General features: G+C 42.6%; 1 protein-coding gene across 2 annotated transcripts in view; it reads left to right on the forward strand.

Annotated features, from left to right (window-relative positions):
- The first annotated feature begins 2,105 nt into the window (after positions 1–2,105).
- The window catches only part of sort1b (sortilin 1b), a 52,391-nt gene continuing 32,825 nt past the window's right edge, over positions 2,106–21,671 (forward strand). The window contains exons 1-6 of one of the 2 annotated variants that reach the window (XM_061684791.1): positions 2,106–2,707; positions 10,866–10,925; positions 12,341–12,414; positions 12,493–12,595; positions 12,724–12,885; positions 13,201–13,274. In XM_061684791.1, the coding sequence (XP_061540775.1) occupies positions 2,450–2,707; positions 10,866–10,925; positions 12,341–12,414; positions 12,493–12,595; positions 12,724–12,885; positions 13,201–13,274 (731 nt within the window). In that variant the 5' untranslated portion in view covers positions 2,106–2,449. The remainder of the gene's footprint in view (positions 2,708–10,865; positions 10,926–12,340; positions 12,415–12,492; positions 12,596–12,723; positions 12,886–13,200; positions 13,275–21,671) is intronic. The other variant, XM_061684797.1, reaches the window with a different exon arrangement.

Genomic DNA, 21,671 nt, shown 5'->3' on the forward strand with positions numbered 1-21,671 from the left:
TTCTGCCATCTAGTGGAATAACATTTCATTGTTCTGCCTCACGTAGCTGGTGAGCTTGATGAACAAATGTAATTAGTAAATAATAATTTTCAAATAAATTAAGTAAAATTTGATTATTTTCCATCGTAGCCTTGAGGATCTCTCCTGGCACACCAGGAGAGATCCTCAATCACATTATTTGACAGTTGAAGCCATCTTAATTGAGGCAGCCAGAAGCAAAATCACACACAAAAATTCGGACTGAACCGTGACTCCATTGGGATTCATAGTGGTCAACACATGATCATCATGAAATGTGCTTGTACGAAGTCAAGAAATGTTAACGAGTACATGGAGATGCGAGGCATGCAAAGGCCGAGGTTTGTGAAAGCTTGAAAGTTCTGCAAACTTGTTCTGCCACTTTTTAATTTGGGCAGGTTTTTGTTTTCGTCACTGATGTGCATGACAGGAGCACGTCAGACCGGTTTTGACGCCTGGCAAGTAAACAGGAGCATAATTAAATAACTTGGTGAGAGAACACATGACCTCTTTCCTCCCTTCCTGGACAAACACTGCTCCAATGTACATTTGATAAGGCCTTACACCATGGTACCAGACACACACAAAAAACACTTTTATTGCATTTATTACATTATTCATTTAGTAAAAACTTGCTTCCCACCCGAAGGAGAGGATATGAAGAGTTTGTCGCCCTGCCATACTCATGACCAACAGTCATGGGTTTGCACACACCCTCTGGCCCAATGTGACAGGCACACATTTAACCACACAAACACAGTGTTATTTAAATAATTTTTTTTTTATCAATGTCAGAATTTGAATCCAGTAGGCTAATGGCAAAACCATGTTGCCCAAATTCTTAAAATTTGTTTTAATTAACTTTCCCGTGATCTCGGTAATAATAATTGGGTCAGTGTGACCTGGTACATGTTTAATTTCCAAAAGGGTCAAACAATCCACGGGTGTGCTGGAGCCTATAACCCAATTGACTTCAGGCGACTCTGGACTGGTCACCAGCCAATAGCAGGGAATATATAGACAAACAAAGATTAACACTCTCATTCATACTAAGGACAAGAGTCTCCAGTGAACCTCCGATGCATGTTTTTGGAATGTTGTGGGAAGCTGGAGTACCCACAGAAAAAACACACAAGAATGGGAAGAAGATATAAACTCCATAAAGAAAGGCCAGAGTCAAGATTCGAAATCAAATTCAGAACTCTCAAAGGGATGTGCTAACCACTGCTCCACTATACCACCATTATGTGTATTGTATTGTATTATACAATTAAAATAAATTAAAACTGCGTCATAAAAGTAGGGTTATGCATCAAAGAAACCCCACTTGGACGAGTTTTGACTTTCATACATTTCCAAACGTCACATTTTGCGTGTAATCTTTATCATGATTTGAAAGAAATAAGGGAAGACGACGACCGTGACGTGTTTCAAAAGTGCGCTTTATGTCGTCAGAATTGTCAGAGTAGAATGCGTTACATTAAAAGAGTGATTGTGTTGAAGAAAAAATATAACATTTCTTTTGACGGTTTTGGTTTATTTTCTATATGACAGCTTTGCTCTCAACCTACCATGGAAGTCTCTTGACAGCCTTAAAAATTGTTACTTCCTCGTGTAGGTACGGCCCTCAAGCCAGAATCAACCAATCAAATTGAGAAAGTGGGTGGAGTTAGATGAAAGACGAGCAATCAGGTCATCGCTTCTCGGTGCGCGGATGCGTTATAAGATTCCCACACAGTTTCTAGGCAAGACACGCCCCACTGCAACATGATTGGCTCCTGCGTCGTGGGCGGGCAGGCGACGCAGATGTAACGAAATGACCATCCCAAATATGCATCACATTTGTACGAAATACAAACAGAGAAGTTTGTTATGGTTAGGTTTATGGCTATGGTTGGTGCGGTTTAGGATGGACTAAGGTTAGGATTAGGGTGGGTTAGGGTTAGTGGGAAACATTAACGCCGCCACACTTAAATCACATACATCGTTTCCCGTCTGGAAGCAGTAGGGCGTGTTCTAAAGGGATACAGCAGCCAATCAGAGTGCAGCGAGGCGCGTCCTTGAGCCAGTAATATCCGAGCAGGGAGCAATCCTTATTACGCTGCGCGGAGGTACAGAGCCAAAAGGCACACAATTGCCCGCTCGCTCGGTGTCCATTGGACCAGTTACAGTCATTGGTGTTCAGCTACCATCGTCAATTATTTCATTTTTTTTAAAACATTATTCCCTCGATTTCATGGCCCATCTGCCTGATTTCACGTCGTGAAAATATTGCTGTCAGCTGCACTTGTTTTGGTGATGTCATCCACAACGCCAAAGCCCGTACCGACCTTCAATTCGATCAAGGCTTGAATAGACATTGTATTTATATTTATATTTTTAAACTCTTTTAGTTTTTTTTTTTGGTTTTGTTTTTTTTAAATATTGAGCTATGGTAGCAACGAGGATGGGACTTTCGCTGCGCTGCTCCCTGCTGTTTTCCCTCTTAACTCTGACAGCCGGCGTACATTATCTCCCGGACCTCGACAAAGCGGCCGGGCGGGCGCTTTTTGCTCGAGATTCGAACCGAGCCAAGAGGTCCGCGGTGGCCCCTTGGCCGCATGGCGTGAAGAAGAGGAGCGACCCGCCGGACGCCTCCTGCGACGCTCTTCAAGGAAAGGAGGCCAAGTTGGACAATAACACGCACCGTGTAAGTTACCAGCCGCGCTCCAGTTACACTTTGGACGGCCCAGGTAGGCACGCGCACTAATTGGCCCTAAAATGGCGGCTGGGTTGCAGGTGCAAAATTGTTAGATAGATTGAAACTTGATTCATCCTGTGACCAAGATTGTCACAGCAGCAACATTCACCATTACTCCAACGGAAAATAGGAGCAACCAATAATGTAAGAAAGAGAAAACGACAATACAGAAGTAGCCTGTGAGGAGGGCCCAATGAATCTAAACATCTAAGCAGGAAGAAAAAGAGACTGATTTAAGGTGTTGCCTTTTGGGTTTGGCAAGTAATAAATAAAAATATGGATGTAGTCCAATTTGACATAGCAGTAGCCATACAACTAGTGCAAAAGGAAAGTATTGTAGTGACAGTGAATATATACTGACATGTTGATGAATTAATTCAACCTGGTATGTATTTAGCATGCAAAGAAACTTAATATGCTTTGTATGTATCCTGCATGCACGATATTGATATTGCACATTACATGATAACACGATATATCGTACTGTATCGATACAGCAGCCAAGGTCCAGGTACACTAATTGGGCCCTAAAAAGATGGCTGGAATGCAGGCACCAAACAGTTGAAGTGGTCGGGCAAAATATCGGTATCGCAATATCTCTCAACTCAACTGAACTTTATTTTTAAAGCACTTTAACAACAACCGCAGCTGTATTAAAAAAAATAGAATGAAGGGCGGTATCGTACTGTGATCTATCATACGGTATCACCAACATGTAAACTACCAGCTGGAGATCAGGTACACTAATTGGCCCCAAAATGTGGCTGCATTACAGATTGGACAAAATATCCTGAAACTCCCGTTAGTTGCGGTGGATTGGGACTGCGCGAATAGCGAAGAGCCCAGTGTAAATGTCGCACACATACACACAAAGGTTTGTAATTGCCTATAGCAGCGGTTCTCAACCTTTTTACACAAAGTGCCACCGAATGAAATACTTCTCCAAATAACCCTATCATGAGCAACATCAAAATACAATAGTATAGTGTTAATCAAAAACGAAACAGATGTTTAATTCCTAAAAAGTATCCTTGATATTATTGTAAATCACTGTAACATTATGCACAGTTTGAACTTTAGCATTGGGCTAAAATATAGGAAAACAAACAAAGAAAAATCTAAATGATGATACGAGTAAAAAATATTGCATGTAGAAGTTAATTAAAAGTTGTACCCAATGTATAAAAAGTTAATAAAGCTCCAATGTAAATGTGTTGCACTTAAAAGTTGAATACAACTGACCTGTACTTGGGTTTGGCCTGAGCACAAAAAATGGCTAATAGGCGTACCGATTCAATACACCACCATATGTAAGTTAGCGGCTGCAGTACAGCTACATTTACTGGGCCTAAAATGGTGCCTGCATTGTAGGTGCCAAACTTAGGGGTGGGGGGAAAAAAAATCAAATTATCATGACATATTGTACCAGTGTGTGGATACTCAAACATGCAAGTCAGCTGCTCTGATACAAGTACACTTTGTACAGTGCAGGCACGCTAATTGACCCTTAAATGGCATCTAAATTGCAGGTACCAAACAGTATCTGTCAAAGTACAAGTACTTAAAAGTACTGATACTTGTAAAAAAAAAAAAAAACTCTGGTAAAAGTACTGAAGCCACTCCCTTACTTAAAGTACAAAAGTACACACTTATACTTAAGTAAAAAAGTAAATCCGACAGTTTTCAACCCTATAATAAAATACTAGTGGTGTCACGATTCATTCATTATGACGATGCATCGATTTATATTCCTACCATCCAACTGGATTGATCTGTGCCCGGCAAGTTATACTTCCGGACGTAAATATATAAATTTAAATAATTTTAAAAGGTAATCAATCACTTGTATCGATATTAGGAGACAACACATTGGATTTAAGGAAAGCAGGTTTTATATGGTGGTGTGTATTTGTTGTATTTCCAAGATAAACGCTTGTAATTCCGTATTTCCAAGATAAACGCTTGTAATTCCTTTTACTTTGCTTGAAGTTTCATTTAGCTCAAGGCAGTTATCACTGTCAAGGCTACTGTCTTCTTCGTCGTCTCTTTTCTTCTTCATTTCCTTTTCTACGCCCCACATCTAGTCAGAGACACCACAGTATGTGTGTGTGCATTGTTTTTTTTAAGCACTTTTGATGTTTAAGACGTTGGTCTGTCTGGTGGATTGCAGATGAGGAGGAGGCTTGTAAGAACGTTTCAGGCTCACGTTTGTGCTACAAAGAGCAGGTTTGTTTATTTATTTAGCCCTCTGTATTATTAACAAGACTCCTAAAAAGTCTAAAAAAAAAAAAACAGCCCAACAAGTAAAATTATAGCTGCAATAATATAAATAACAATAAGTTGCTGTTTTCCCCTTTGTTTTATTGCTAAGCAATACAATCGATCAATAAACTTTTATTAAGCAGTCTCATAGTCCATTAGAAAACACATACATTACGGTACACAATAAGACATAAAAGGAAGTACATTCGGAAAACCTTTATATTTAATGACCATAATTAGTTTATACCCGATTACCTGAAAGACAAAAACAAGAATCTTAAGAAATTTCACCTGCAGTGTCCAGTATGCAGGGATTTATTTCACAGTCACACTGGATTAATTTTTGGCTAAAAAGTTACTGAATCTATTTCCAGCCACTGGATCGTATCGTTCTAAATGAACCAATACTCTCTTTGAATGGAATCGGCAACCACGAATCGTGATACAAATTGAATTTTTGCTAAAATGAATCTTTACACCGCTATAAAATACATATCGTCAGATTTTTGTATCTCTTCAGATGATTAGCATGCAAGCTGTCGGGGCAACAATGGACAAAACAAACAAAAATAAAAAATCAGGTAGGTTTAAATGAAAAGACAAGCATTAATTTGTACTATCAAAATACAACCCCAATTCTAATGAAGTTGGGAAGTTGTGTTAAACATAAATAAAAACAGAATACAATGATTTGCAAATCATGTTCGACCTGTATTTAATTGAATACACTACAAAGACAAGATATTGAATGTTCAAACTGATAAACTTGATTGTTTTTAGCTAATAATCATTAACTTAGAATTTTATGGCTGGGACAGGGTCATGTTTACCACTGTGTTACATCGCCTTTTCTTTTAACAACATTCAATAAACGTTTGGGAACTGAGGAGGCTAATTGTTGAAGCTTTGTAGGTGGAATTCTTTCCCATTCTTGCTCGATGTACAGCGTCAGCTGTTCAACAGTCCGGGGTCTCCGTTGTCATATTTTACGCTTCATAACGCGGCACACATTTTCAATGGGAGACAGGCCAATCTAGTACCCGCACTCTTTTACTACGAAGCCACGCTGTTGTAACTCGTGCAGAATGTGGTTTGACATTGTCTTGCTGAAATAAGCAGGGGCGTCCATGAAAAAGACGTTGCTTGGATGGGAGCATATGTTTCTCCAAAACCTGTATGTACCTTTCAGCATTAATGTTGCCTTCGCAGATGTGTAAGTTACCTATGCCATTGGCCCTAACACAGCCCCATACCATCACAGATGCTGGCTTTCGAACTTTACGTCCATGAAAGTCCGGATGGTTCTTTTCCTTTTTGCCCGGAGGACATGACGTCCACAATTTCCCAAAAAATTTTGGAATGTGGAATTTTCGGAACACAGAACACTTATCCACTCTGCATCAGTCCATCGTAGATGAGCTCTGGTCCAAAGAAGATGGCGGCGTTGCTGGGTGTTGTTGATAAATGGCGCCGTGGCCAAATGGTGAAGATCATCGCCTGCTACTGTGGGGCACCTAGGTTCAAGACCCCGACTGGACCATCTGTCAACATCCCCCGGACTCACGGCTGCGGTGTCCTTGAGCAAGACACTGATACCCCAAAATGCTCCCCGGGTGCTTCAGCAGCCCCCTGGTCCAGTGTGTTCTACTAACATGTGTATGTGTTCACTGTGATGGGTTAAATGCAGAGAACAAATTTCGTGTACATTCATGCATGTTCATGACAATAAAAGATGATTCTTCTTCTTTTGCTCTGCATAGTAGAGTTTCAAGTAGCGCCGAACTGTATTTACTGACATTGGTTTTCTGAAGTGTTCCTGAGCCCATGTGGTGATATCCTTTACACATTGATGTCGGTTTTTGATGCAGTGCTGCATGAGGGATCGACGGTCACGGGCAGTCAATGTTGGTTTTCGGCCTTGCTCCTTACATGCAGTGATTTCTCCAGATTCTCTGAACCTTTTGATGATATTATGGATTGTAGATGATGAAATCCCTAAATTCCTTGCAATTGTATGTTGAGGAACATTGTCCTTAAACTGTTTTGACTATTTTCTCACGCACTTGTTCACACAGAGGTGAACCTCGCCCCATCTTTGCCCGTGAATGACTTAGCAATTTAGGGAAGCTCCTTTTATACCCAATCATGGCACCCACCTGTTCCCAATTTCCCTGTTCACCTGTGGGATGTTCCAAACAGGTGTTTGATGGGCATTCCTCAACTTTCTCAGTCTTTTTTGCCACCCGTCCCAGCTTTTTTGGAACGTATTACAGCCATAAAATTCTTAACTTAATGATTATTTGCTAAAAACAATCAAGTTTATTATTTTGAACATTAAATATCTTGTTTTTGTAGGGTATTCAATTAAATATAGGTTGAACATGATTTGGAAATCATTGTATTCTGTTTTCATTTATGTTTAACACAACGTCCAAACTTCATTGGAATTGAGGTTGTAGTGATCTACACTAAAACAAAAACAAAATTAAAAAGCCAGTGTCTGGGTTTTCTGCGTTTCACGTAGCGTCATGGCTAACTTTAGAAGGTTTTAAAAGTAACAAGCTCATTTTTAACATGTAAGGAGTAGAAAGTACAGATATTTGTTTTTAAAAAGTAAGGAGTACAAGTAAAAAGGCCCCAGAAAAACACAAGTACTTGAAAAATCTACTCTATTACAGTAACGAAGTACAAGTACTTTGTTACTTCCACCTCTGAGGATTTCATCCCCACAATGTACTGTGTGGCAAAAGTGTAACTCGCTATACTCGCTTTGCTGCTCTCAACCGGTTTAACCTCTTCAGTTTTCTATCGGCTGTTTGTGTTCCCGCTTTCTGCATTGTGCCTGTTCCTCTAAACTATTTGCTTGACTGGAGAGGAGTGCAAGGAAGCAACCTTGTGACCGGCAGTGTGCTAGTTATTAGTTTGTCATATTTTGTTCTTTTTGAAGACATCCAGACTTGTGGTTCTCATTTATACATTGCAAAAGCTGTTATTTATTTGCACGTTGGAAACTTTTGGTCTGAGGTCTATGCTTATAAGCTAAACATTTTTTGCAGAGGTCACCTGGCCTCACCTGAACAAGTTTACATGAGAAAAGAGAATGAGGGTTTGAAGCGTGTGGTGTTACTCTTGGAGAACAGGTATACCAGGCATAGGCAACTTATAGGATGGCGGGGGCCACAATTTTTTATCAGTGAAAGGGGGCCACATGGGACCATAATTTTGAGTTTTCTCTTACCGCAGCTTTACGCGATTACGTCATTACGCTCATAGATACGTTTTGATAGATACAACACAACCATTTTGACCTCCGTGCCGACGGTGATGCTAAGCTAGGGACGTAAACATCGTCAGTGCACTCTATGTGCGTGGATGCAAGAAAACCATTAGGCCAAGAATGCAAGTACATTGTGCTGCATACGGTTGCGTATAACGGCGTACAATTAAAAGGGAACTGGGTGTCCCTTTCACATGTTTAAAAAACAAAAAACAAACAAAAAAAACATATATATAGTTTTTGTTTTCTTTCCCTTCCAAATGTGTATTGATAGCATACTGTTTGGCACTGACAAAAAAGTAACCCTCATGAAAATGATTTGAAAATTGAGCAAGTTACGTGAATTTCAGTGTCCATGCATTGCCTTCAATGGAAACCTTCACCTACCCAACATGGCTGCCGTGATGACTCTCGCTTCCTGCTGAATTTCATCATGGCATTGCTATAGTAATCAATGTCTACTTTCTAGTGGTGAATGGTGTTATTACAACCAAAAACTCTGCTCTGTTATGGTAGAGGAAATGTAATCATTAAAAAAAAATTAATCTAGGGTGTCAAGTGTGCTGCTGGCCACGTTTCCGCTACCAAATGTTTAAACCCCCCCACACCCCCAAAACAATTTGTAAAATTAATTGAGGGTCCACGCCGAGTGTGCCATGCGGCCTGCGGCCAGCCAATGCCAATACCTGAAATGTACAGTGGATGTAAAAGGTCAATGCAACCCATCAAATGAAAAAATTAGACAAAGATAACTCTTTTCAAAAGTTTTTCCACCATTGTGACCTATAACCTGTGCATCTAAATAAAAAAAATATTTTCAAGAGGGGAAGTAAACAAACAACTGATGTAATATGGTTGCACATGTGTGCACACGCTCTTATAAGTTAGTATGTGGCTGTATTCAGAATTAACCAATCACATTCAAAGTAATGTTAAATGGGAAGCAGCACGCACCTAATTTACTCGCTCCAGCATCCTCACTTGTCGAGAGAAACATAGTCATGAATAAAATATAACAGGCATGCTCATGGGGTCAGACAGTTGAGGGGGGAAAAAGCATGTCTTTTTATACAGTCATGGCTAGAAATAATGGCACCCCAGGGGTGCCAATATTTTTGAGCACGACTATACGTATTATATATTCATGTGTGTTTCAGTGACACGGCACAAGCTTTTACATAGTATGCAGTATACCTATATATTGTGTACCCCTCACTCGAGTAGCTTTATAACATGCTGCACAGAAAAGTATTTTCCCTGACTGTTGATTTGTCATATTAGCAAAAGTACAAACGACAGTACTAAAAAGTACTGTGTGGGTCCTTTTTTTTTTTTTCCTATGGCCCAGTGCATAATAACCATAATAGTCGTAGGTGTATATATAAGGAAATCCTCACCCCTTGTCTGCGTCGCTTCGCCGCTGCAAGATTTTGTTCTCTTGCTGGCAGTTAAGGTCCTGATGGTCGTAGGAAAACTTGTTGGCACCGCAGCGGATTTCAGCCTCTGCCAAACTACACCTGTGTTGTCTTTCTCAAAACACGCCGCTTCAAAGTGATCAGCACAGAGTTTGGAATGCTTGCTCGGCACCCAAAGCTGACCGCATTTCTTCCCGTCGATTGACTTTTCCCTATCCACTGGTCACATATTCAGTGTTTCCATATTGGAAAACCAAAGGAACTCTTGCCACTGCCTGAACCATTTGTACAACTAAATGCCACACAATAAACCATCGTGAAATCGGTAAATCATACGACAACAAATCTACAAGGACGGGAACAATAGCACACAATGCCAAATGAACTGGCTGTTTGGTTAGTGTTGCATGACAGCGCCGGAAAGAGCCAAAGACCGGCAGGCGCATTCTGAATCATATTTATCAATTTAACTGCTGTATATCAGCTATATAATCACTTCGATCTGGCCGATGTGGTTTGTAAAGGGGTTCTAGAGTTATCAACAAAATTAACATCTTTGTCCTCTGACCTTTACAGTGCCTCTGATTAACCGCAAATACATTTCAGATGTTGTAGCAGGCTTTTCCGAGCATTTCTTTTCTTTCAAGCAGAAACCTGAAGGTTTTGTACTAACGATAACCTTAGAAAAATCTTGCAATTTATGCATTATCATGAACACCCCCAAGCATCTATGTACAGGTATGTTGTGATGATGATGATGAGGACATAAGGCATTACAACTGGAGGATTGGCAGAGCAGAGGAGTATGGCAGCTGGACCAGGAAAGAGCACAAATGTGCTGAAGCCCGGAGTGCCGGCCACATGCTCATGCCCCGCACCAGCCCTCCGGGCAACCTTCCATATGTACATGCCCAATAGTGTCTAGTGAGGAATATTTACAGTAACTACTTCTCAACTTAAATTTAATATGTACGCAAGTCAGAAATAGCAATTGTCTTATCACTAACCTTGATAATTTGGAGAATTGACAATGAAAAAGGAGTTTCGAGTGCCTGATCCTGTACGTTTATTCAGTCATTCATTCAAGCTTTAATTCATTCTTTATTGTGATTTGTTCTGATGATGTGCTTTTTATTTAAAAAATTTTTTTTAGCATACTTTCAATGACTTGAGTGGATCAGTGTCACTGGCCTGGGTTGGAGATGGTACAGGGGTAAGTGTCACGTCACCGAAACAATTGTTGTTTTACTGTGTGCATTTACTGAGCTAGGCCGCTATTTGTGAATTTATGTGTATTAATGACACCCCCTTAAAGTGATATAATTTGTGATAAAGTGCCTATATGAATATTTTAAAGCATAAATATACACTACAATGATCCCAAAACAGTTTTGTGGTGTTTCAAATGCTAATAAACATCTTCAAACATTGCCGCACCCTTAAAAATACAGTAAAAAGCTTTATTTTATTTTTTTACATTCCCCCCTCAGCGATGCACCTACTTACTCTTGGAGGTAGTCCAGAATGTTTACACGTTATTTTCAATAATAAAAAAAAGAAGAAAAAAACAATAGTTTGTGTGGAATTAGTTAAAGCCGACTCTCTTTATTCTTATTTAAATGAAGAGCAATCACATATTTTATGACCAATTCATGCAGAATTGTAAGAAATTCCAAAGGGTTCACTTGCATTTTCCTCCCACTAGCAACATGACAAGTGGCCACCATCTTTTTCAAAGCATGCAATGATCACTTAAAATGGCCCTAAAATCCTCCATACGAAATTAAATCACGAAGAAACTATAGATTTATGATGTATACGGCCTATTCTACTGCCCACACTGCTCTTCTTACCAATAATGTTTCATTTGCTCTTATTAAATTGAGTTTTGAGGGCGAATCATGTCATTAGGAACGTCAAGACTAATTTTGATGCGTTGTTGTCTCGTAAATTTCAGCCCGTATGAGCTAATGGTGGATATTTTTAACTGAAACTCAGTCAATCAGAGAAGGGGTTCCCTGAGTAGCAGGTGAAATCAGACTGTTGAATGATATATGTTTAGAAATAATAACATTTTACTGTTTTAATCGAATTTGGCGTTTTCTACAGATGATGTCACAGAAAAGCGTTCCCCAAAAAGGAAATTCTTCCGACACAAAAAACTCAGCATCCAATTTTCAGAATACTTGCTGTGTTGTACTCATGTTGCGGGGACCATTTCAACCAGACTAAGCATTTTGATGGACTGTCATTTTTGGCAAATCTTGTCACATTGCTGCAGCCACTGTAGCTGTTACGGGCAATGTTTTAAGTACCATTTTATCATTAACTGTCATACATACAAGCATAAGTAAATTTAATATTAATCTGATGTTATAGATTAATTTCTGTTTATATTTCTGTACGATTTTATTTTCATCTATATAGTTTGCTGTGTCTGTTTCTTAACGAGAATTAAAGTTGCTCGTCACTTATTTAAAAATAGTCTATAGAGGACTCGGAAAAGTCGCTATCAATAAAAACAAATCTAACGATCTAAGTCGCCCTAACAAGGAAACTCAAAGTAATGAATAAAATGGATGAATTACCCAGCCCAAATCCATGCTATATTTTTCCTTCTTGTGGCAGGTCATCCTAGCTTTGACCACGTTTCAGGTTCCCTTCTTCATGATCAAACTTGGACAGTCTAAACTCTATCGAAGGTATTTGTAATGCTGTCCCATCTGATGTCAGATACAATGAGTTGCTCTTTGATTTGATGGTACCTTGATATCTTCTAGCGAGAACTATGGCAAGTCCTTCCTGGATGTCACTGACCTTATCAACAACACCTTCATCCGATCGTCGTTTGGCATTGCTATCGGCCCTGAAAATTCTGGCAAAGTGAGTGAAGTGCAGTCATCAAGTTGGGTTAACTAGGGCATGAACTACATTTTATATTACAGAGGTTGTTTTCCGGTGTGAAATCTGTGTGGATACATCAATTTGGATTGTGTCCCAAACTGTGTTAGGTGATCTTGACAGGTGAGGTGTCCGGTGGTCACCGCTCTCGGATCTTTGTCTCGAGCGACTTTGGAAAGAGTTTCAGCCGCCGGGAGCTGCCCTTCAACCCACTCTCAGTCATCACATACAATCCCGAGAATTCCAATGTGCTGCTGGGCCTCAGCAACAAAGTAAGCAGGCAATGGGCACCTGGTTTAGAGGGGATATATTATGGAAAAACTGGCACTTGGGAACTCTTTGAAATTGTGAAAAATGCAGACTATATCTGTTTTGATACAAGCATGGATTGTAAGTGATGTAATGCGTGGTTCAGTTGGGACGTCTGGCCTACCTCTTCCTCTTTGGCTTTTATTGCAGCAATAACTCTTGTCAATCATCAGTCAAGTGTTGACATAGAGTATATTTATTAACATAGTCATAGTTCTGGTTGAGCTCTTGAGAAGCCAACGGCTGCACAACTGTTGAACCTTTTTTTTTGTCATCAGAAAGAGCTGTGGCTGACGAAGGATTTTGGCCGCAATTGGAAAAAGGTCCATGACATGGTGTGTATGGTGAAATGGTGAGAGACCGGCCTCTTGTCAACAAGCCTCAACATTGAAGTGGACATACACTAAATTACTGCTATTCACTGTGGATATGCCCTGTCATGAATACCAAAAATCTGCGAGTAATTTACACCTTCCCTAAAACGGGTTTGTAATTGCCTGTAGATCTTACAAAAATGGCGGGAAGCCACATAGGATTAAAAAAACGTTATGTCTCTAGTAGTTCAGTAGTTAAGACGCACTACTACTCTGTTTGGTACGATGTATTTATTGTGGTCTGTAACAACACCAAGAATTATCAGGAAAGCATCAACACTATGCATCAAGCATGTACACAATCATAAACATCCATCCATCCATTTTCTACCGCTTATCCGGGTCGGGTCGCGGGGGCAGTAGCTTTAGCAGGGACGCCCAGACTTCCCTCTCCCCAGCCACTTCATCCAGCTCTTCCGGAGGGATCCCGAGGCGTTCCCAGGCCAGCCGAAGGACGTAGTCTCTCCAGCGTGTCCTGGGTCATCCCCGGGGTCTCCTCCCGGTGGGACGTGCCCGGAACACCTCACCAGGGAGGCGTCCGGGAGGCATCCGAATGAGATGCCCCAGCCACCTCATCTGGCTTCTCTCAATGCGGAGGAGCAGCGGCTCTACTGAGATCCTCCCGGATGACCGAGCTTCTCACCCTATCTCTAAGGGAAAGCCCGGACACCCTGCGGAGGAAACACATTTCGGCTGCTTGTATCCGGGATCTCGTTCTTTCATTTCACGACTCATGACCATAGGTGAGGGTAGGAACGAAGATCGACCGGTAAATTGAGAGCTTCGCCTTTCGGCTTAGCTCCTTCTTTACCACAACGGACCGATACAAAGTCCGCATCACTGCAGACGCTGCACCGATCCGTCTGTCGATCTCCCGTTCCATTCTTCCCTCACTCGTGAACAAGACCCCAAGATACTTGAACTCCTCCACTTGGGGCAGGATCTCATCCCCGACCTGGAGAGGGCACGCCACCCTTTTACGACAGAGGACCATGGTCTCAGATTTGGAGGTGCTGATTCTCATCCCAGCTGCTTCACACTCGGCTGGGAACTGCTCCAGTGAGAGTTGGAGCTCACGGCTTGATGAAGCCAACAGAACCACATCATCAGCAAAAAGCAGAGATGCAATACTGAGGCCACCAAACCGGACCCCCCCTACGCCTTGGCTGCTCCTAGAAATTCTGTCCATAAAAGTTATGAACAGAATCGGCGACAAAGGGCAGCCTTGGCGGAATCCAACCCTCACCGGGAACGAGTCCGACTTACTGCCGGATATGCGGACCAAACTCTGACTCCGGTCGTACAGGGACCGAACAGCCCGTATCAGGGGGTTCGGTACCCCATACTCCTGAAGCACCCTCCACAGGACTCCCCGAGGGACACGGTCGAACGCCTTCTCCAAGTCCACAAAACACATGTAGACTGGTTGGGCGAACTCCCATGCACCCTCGAGGACCCAGCCGAGGGTGTAGAAAAACGAAAACCACACTGCTCCTCCTGAATCTGAGATTCGACTTCCCGACGGACCCTCCTCTCCAGCACCCCTGAATAGACCTTACCAGGGAGGCTGAGCAGTGTGATCCCCCTGTAGTTGGAACACACCCTCCGGTCCCCCTTCTTAAAAAGGGGGACCACCACCCCAGTCTGCCAATCCATAGGCACTGTCCACGGGATGTTGCAGAGGCGTGTCAACCAGGACAGCCCCACAACATCCAGATCCTTTAGGAACTCCGGGCGAATCTCATCCACCCCCGGGGCCCTGCCACCGAGGAGCTTTTTAACTACCTCGGTGACCTCAAACCCAGAGATAGGAGAGCCCGCCTCAGAGAACCCACACTCTGCTTCTTCATGGGAAGGCGTGTCGGTGGAATTGAGGAGGTCTTCGAAGTATTCTCCCCACCGACTCACAACGTCCCGAGTCGAGGTCAGCAGCGCCCCATCCCCACTATACACAGTGTTGGTGGTGCACTGCTTTCCTCTCCTGAGACGTCGGATGGTGGACCAGAATTTCCTCGAAGCCGTCCGGAAGTCTTTCTCCATGGCCTCACCGAACTCCTCACATACCCGAGTTTTTGGTTCAGCGACCACCAGAGCTGCATTCCGCTTGGCCAGCCGGTACCCATCAGCTGTCTCAGGAGTCCCACAGGCCAAAAAAGTCCTTCTTCAGCTTGACGGCATCCGGGTTCGGGGATTGCCGCCACGACAGGCACCGACCACCTTACGGCCACAGCTCCGGTCGGCCGCCTCAGCAATGGAGGCGTGGAACATGGTCCACTCGGACTCGATGTCCCCAGCCTCCCCCGGAACATGAGCAAAGTTCTGTCGGAGGTGGGAGTTGAAACTCCTTCTGACAGGGGATTCTGCCAGACGTTCCCAGGAGATCCTCACAATACGTTTGGGCCTGCCACGTCGGACCGGCATCTTCCCCCACCATTGGAGCCAACTCACCACCAGGTGGTGATCAGTTGACAGCTCCGCCCCTCTCGTCGCCCGAGTGTCCAAGACATGTGGCCGCAAGTCCGATGACACGACCACAAAGTCGATCATCGAACTGCGACCTAGGGTGTCCTGGTGCCATGTGCACGTGTGGACACCCTTATGCTTGAACATGGTGTTCGTTATGGACAATCCATGACGAGCACAGAAGTCCAATAACAGAACACCGCTCGGGTTCTGATCGGGGGAGGCGTTCCTCCCAATCACGCCCTTCCAGGTCTCACTGTCATTGCCCACGTGAGCATTGAAGTCCCCCAATAGAACAATGGAGTCACCAGCGGGAGCGCTCTACAGCACCCCCTACAAGGACTCCAAAAAGGGTGGGTACTCTGAACTGCTGTTTGGCGCATAGGCACAAACAACAGTCAGGACCCGTCACCCCACCCGAAGGCGGAGGGAGGCTACCCTCTCGTCCACCGGAGTGAACCCCAACGTACAGGCGCCGAGCCGGGGGGGCAATAAGTATACCCACACCTGCTCGGCGCCTCTCACCGTGGGCAACTCCAGAGTGGAAGAGAGTCCAACCCCTCTCGAGAGGACTGGTACCAGAGCCCAAGTTGTGTGTGGAGGAGAGTCAGACTATATCTAGTCGGAACTTCTCGACCTCACACACCAGCTCGGGCTCCTTCCCTGCCAGAGAGGTGACATTCCACGTCCCTAGAGCCAGCTTCTGTAGCCGGGGATCGGATCGCCAAGGTCCCCGCCTTCAGCCACCGCCCAGCTCACACTGCACCCGACCCCTATGGCCACTCCCACAGGTGGTGAGCCCATGGGAAGCAATCATAAACATGTTACATAAATATTTGTATTCAGTAGTTAAATTATTTTACACAAACTACCGCCACGAGGCTCATCTATTGTATCAGCTAGCACACCAGCCTAAATAGCTTACTAGCACAAACTAGCGTGAGGTCACACACAAAAATTGTGCACTAGCACTTGACCTAAATCTGTAAGTCATTAAACTCTGCTTTTTGCATTTACGGACAGTGAAAAATGTTAGGGGATAGAGGTAAATCGTAATGGCAAAGAAGACGGCTATTGGTAGCTGAACCAGGAGAGGAGCAAATATATACGTAGTTTCATTTTTCACAGTCTACAAGGTGCTTTTAAGGACCATCAGAGACAGTGTTGGTACAGTTAAGCCAACAGCATTATCAGTGTTATCTTATGATAAATGGGTAGCACATACTCGAATGTTCAGCGAAGTTGTCACACATGAGAACTCTTAAATTGTGGAAAATATGCTGAAGATGTCTCAATTGTAATTTAACCAGATAATCGTTTTGTCTGATCATTACGATAAGGAATTTATGCTGTAACTTAAAAATGTCTAATCTTTGCCCAGCCTAGCTGCAAAATCAGGAGCAGAGAAATTCTGTGTGAGGGTGGTTCTTCTGTGAAATATATTTAGAATGGTTCACTCGCAGACACATTTTCTAAAATAGGCAACTAACAAAAGATTGATTGACTTGGTTGTTGAATTTCCCACTTGATGGGTAGGCCGGCACTCTGGACGCACAATTGTTTTGATATAACACATGCAAAAGTCATACATAATACGTTCACTTTAATTTTCTGTTTGTGTAGATGAGGCAAGAGTGAAGAAGTGTTGTGTTGTTCTATTCACAATCAGTCAATCACTTCCTGACACTAAGTTCTTTATATAAAATGTAGTTCACGCCCTAGTTAACCCAACTTGATAACTCTCAATACTCACAAAACAAGGTCACATCAATCATCCTGGGACTTTTCCTTGTTGTTCCACCTTTGCAGTAAAATCAGCTTGGCAAGCAGCCCTGACTTGTTTTTCCCGGAAGTACTCCCTTATACACTAAGTAGTATAACATTCACTAGCAGCCGTTTCTTCAAGCTAGCGGCTAATGTTGAGTCAGTCAAGCACATGAAAACAAGCACACATATTTAAAGTAAATGTTAATAATAAATGTATATACGTACATATATCATTCCCTCTGTATCTCTGCTATGATTATTAAAGTTGTAAGTACAGTAGAAACCAGATGTTTACGAGTAAATACACTCTAAAAGACATGCTTTTTCTCACTGTCTAGACATGAAATCAGACTCAACTTTTCTTTTCTTTTTTTTTTTTTTTTTTTTTTTTTTGGTCAACTAGGGTTACTAAAATTATATCCATTTGGTGAACTCCAGAATATTGTGAGAATTACAATTAGTATTTTTTCCTTTTTAAGACCGTTATTTTCTTCAAAGTCAGAAGTTTACATACAGTACGATTATGCCTTTAAACCATTTGGGGGAAACCCAGATGTTGATGTAATTTCTTTGGAAGTTTCTGATTTATTTATTTGAGTTTAAGTTTATTGACAACATTTGACTTGGAGACACACCTGTGGATTTATTTGAACTAGGTACACCTGAAACACACTGCTTCTTTGTGTAACATCATGGGAAAGTCAAAAGAAATCGGCTAACAAAATAAATCAGAGGCAATGATGATTGGCTAGTACAATTAAATAAAGATGTCTCTCTTCGTTGGTCCAAACAAGGATTTTGATATTTGGGAATTATTGTCACGCCTCTCCCTGTGCAATTATTCAAGGCTAACTATGGTAAGTTAATTGAACAAATAAGAAGTGACATGACATGTTGGGAGATCCTTCCTCTCTATATCTTGTAGATTCGAGACAATAAAAATCAATGTACTTCCGAGACGCCTCTTCCCATTTCAAGCTTTACCTATAGGAGTTGCAGGCACCTAATTTGGAGAGTATTTTGTTATTTGCAAAAATGGAAAAATTAACAGTTAAGAAAAAATCTGCAGATATCAGAAAGGGAGTTGTGGACTTGCACAAGTCAAGTTCAAGATCCTTGGGTGCAATTTGCAGATTCCTGAAGGTCCCACATTTATCTGTTCAAACAATTATATGCAAGTGTAAACACAATGGAAATGTCCAGCCATCAAACCGCTCAGGAAGGAGACAGGTTCTGTGTCCCAGAGATTAACGTGCTTTGGTCTGGTCTGAAATATGTATGTCAACTCAAGAACAAAAGCAAACGACCTTGTGAAGATGCTGGCTGAAGCAAGTAGTGAGTCATTATCCACCGTGAAACAAGTACTGTACCGACATGGCTGAAATGCCACTCAGTCAGGAAGAAACCATTACTCCAAAAGAAACATCAAAAAGAAAGGTTACAGTTTGCAAATCGGGACAAAGACCTTTTGGAGAAATGTGGTCTGACGAAACTAAAATGGAACTGTTTGGGCACATTGAGCTTCGTTATGTTTGGAGGAAAAAGAGGGACGCTTACAAGCATGAGAACACCATCCCAATTTTGAAATACTGGACTGGCGGGTTCAGTTCATAAAATATATGACATCATGAGGAAGGAACATGTGGAAATACGGAAGCAACATCTCAAGACATCAGCCAGGAAGATAGAGCTTTGGTGCAAATGCAGGGTTCACGCTGCCCATTCGCCACCTCGCCAGTGGCTAATTGAAACAAAGATGAAGTTCAATTGGTTACTGATGCAACACTAACCAATTGAAGTGAATATTGACCACGTTCACCACGCTGGCGAATCAAAATTGCCTGCGCGCTTATTCTGACGTGTGTGAACGGTGTTAATGGTTTAGTTCCCCCACCCGCGCTTCGTAAAATTCTTCGAATCAGTCGAGGTCCACTGGCTTTCCCAGTTGCGGGGAGAAGTGTATCGGGGAAGACAAGACCCGATCCGGCTTGGGGCCGAATTGAAGTATGCATATTTATTACAGCGACGTACGTTTGAAGTGTCGATGGTCAATGTGTCCTGCAATTCACATTAGTTCTCGCAGCTAGCTCGCTGCCTTCTTCATCAAGCACATGCTGCTAATCCCACTTTGGCCGAGCGGCGGCGACTGTGGCTCAAACCAGGGCATAGCTAGCTAATCATTTGGGTTATGTAATTTAGACTAATGTCCTGCTTGTGTCCTGCTTTTGAAATCTGTTAGAATGATCTGACAGTTAAAGTTAGCTTAGTAATATTTACCACCAAAGATTTAGAATATTCATATTCATGTATTCATATTCACACGGTGGACTAGTGGTTAGCACATCTGCCTTACAGATTCTCAGGACCCGGGTTAAAATCCGGCCTCGCCTGTGTGGAGTTTGCATGTTGTCCCCGTGCCTGCGTGGGTTTTCTCCAAGTACACCGGTTTCCGCCCACATACAAAAAAAAACATGCATGGTAGGTTAATTGAAGACTATAAATTGCCTTTAGGTGTGAATGTGAGTGCGAATGGTTGTTTTTTTTCTATGCGCCCTGCGATTGGCTGGCTACCAGTTAAGGGTGTACCCCGCCTCTCGCCCGAAGATAGCTGGGTTAGGCTCCAACACGCCTGCGACCCTAGTGAGGATAAGCGGTACGGAAAATGAATGAATGAATCAATCTATATAGTCTTTAAGATCCTTTTTGAGGATTATCAAATATGCGAATTATCTCAACCCTTTTACTTTCATTCACAAGAACATAAATGAAAATTTAATATTGTTTACCATTTGCACTGCTTTTATGCGCATGTCTGGGTGATGAAAAGTGTCACTCGTGTCAGTTATTTCTATATTCGGCTAACACTGACGAGCCTCATTATACAGTATTACATATTTACAAGGCATGAAGTTAAATCGGTAAGTCAATATTCTACAGTGAAGGAAGGTTTTTCTGTCTTCATATCAATTCAGGCGGCACGGTGGCCGACTGGTTAAAGCGTCAGCCTCACAGTTCTGAGGACCAGGGTTCAATCCCCGGCCCCGCCTGTGTGGCGTTTGCATGTTCTCCCCGTGCCTGCGTGGGTTTTCTCCGGGCACTCCGGTTTCCTCCCACATCCCAAAAACATGCATTAATTGGAGACTCTAAATTACCCATAGGCATGACTGTGAGTGCGAATGGTTGTTTGTTTCTATGTGCCCTGCGATTGGCTGGCAACCAGTTCAGGGTGTACCCCGCCTCCTGCCCGATGACAACTGGGATAGGCTCCAGCACGCCCGCGACCCTAGTGAGGAGAAGCGGCTCAGAAAATGGATGGATTCTTATCAATTCATCAAAATTTTTAGGCCTGGCCTACAGTTATTTATTGGCTTTATCCAATTTTGTGTTGGTCATACGATAGAATAATTTTTCTTGTTTAGTGAATAATGCTGAAGATAACAAACCTCCTCCTGAAGCATCGCATGCTAAGTCGCAATCGCAACATTTGTTTAAAAGCAACAAACAAAAAAAACTTGCAATTAAGCATTTTTCCCATCGTTCAGCCCTACTTCTAATTTATGACTAGGTAGTTTTAATTGGGCCCAGATTGTTAAAGCTTATCGACTTATTTCCCAGTTATCAGGAGTGGCTAAGTGTTTGGCTAAAGGTTTAGCCTCATAAACACACGTGATGTTTTGGCTAACTACACACAAGTGTGGCTAGGAGATTTTTAGCCACATTGGCTAAGAGGTTTCATGACCCTGTGCCAACCCTGAAATGGGTCTTCCAAACAGATAATGACCTGAAGCATACTGCTAAACTGGTTACAAAGTGGCTTCAGGATAACAATGTTTTGGAGTGGCCATCACAAAGCCCTGATCTCAAGCCTACTGAAAATTTATGGCCAGACCTGAAATTGCATGCGAGCAAATTTGGCTTAGTTACACCAGTTATGTTGGGAGGAATGGGCCAAAATCCATCCATCCTTCTATCCATTTTCTGAGCCACTTCTCACTCGGGTCGCGGGCGTGCTGGAGCCTATCCCAGCTATCATCGGGCAGGAGGCGGGGTACACCCTGAACTGATTGCCAGCCAATCGCAGTGGGACAAAATCCCTCCCAACTATTGTGAGAAGCTTGTGCAAGGATATCCAAAATGTTTGACCC

The sequence above is a fragment of the Phycodurus eques genome, chromosome 1 (assembly GCF_024500275.1).
Source record: "Phycodurus eques isolate BA_2022a chromosome 1, UOR_Pequ_1.1, whole genome shotgun sequence".
NCBI lineage: Eukaryota > Metazoa > Chordata > Actinopteri > Syngnathiformes > Syngnathidae > Phycodurus > Phycodurus eques.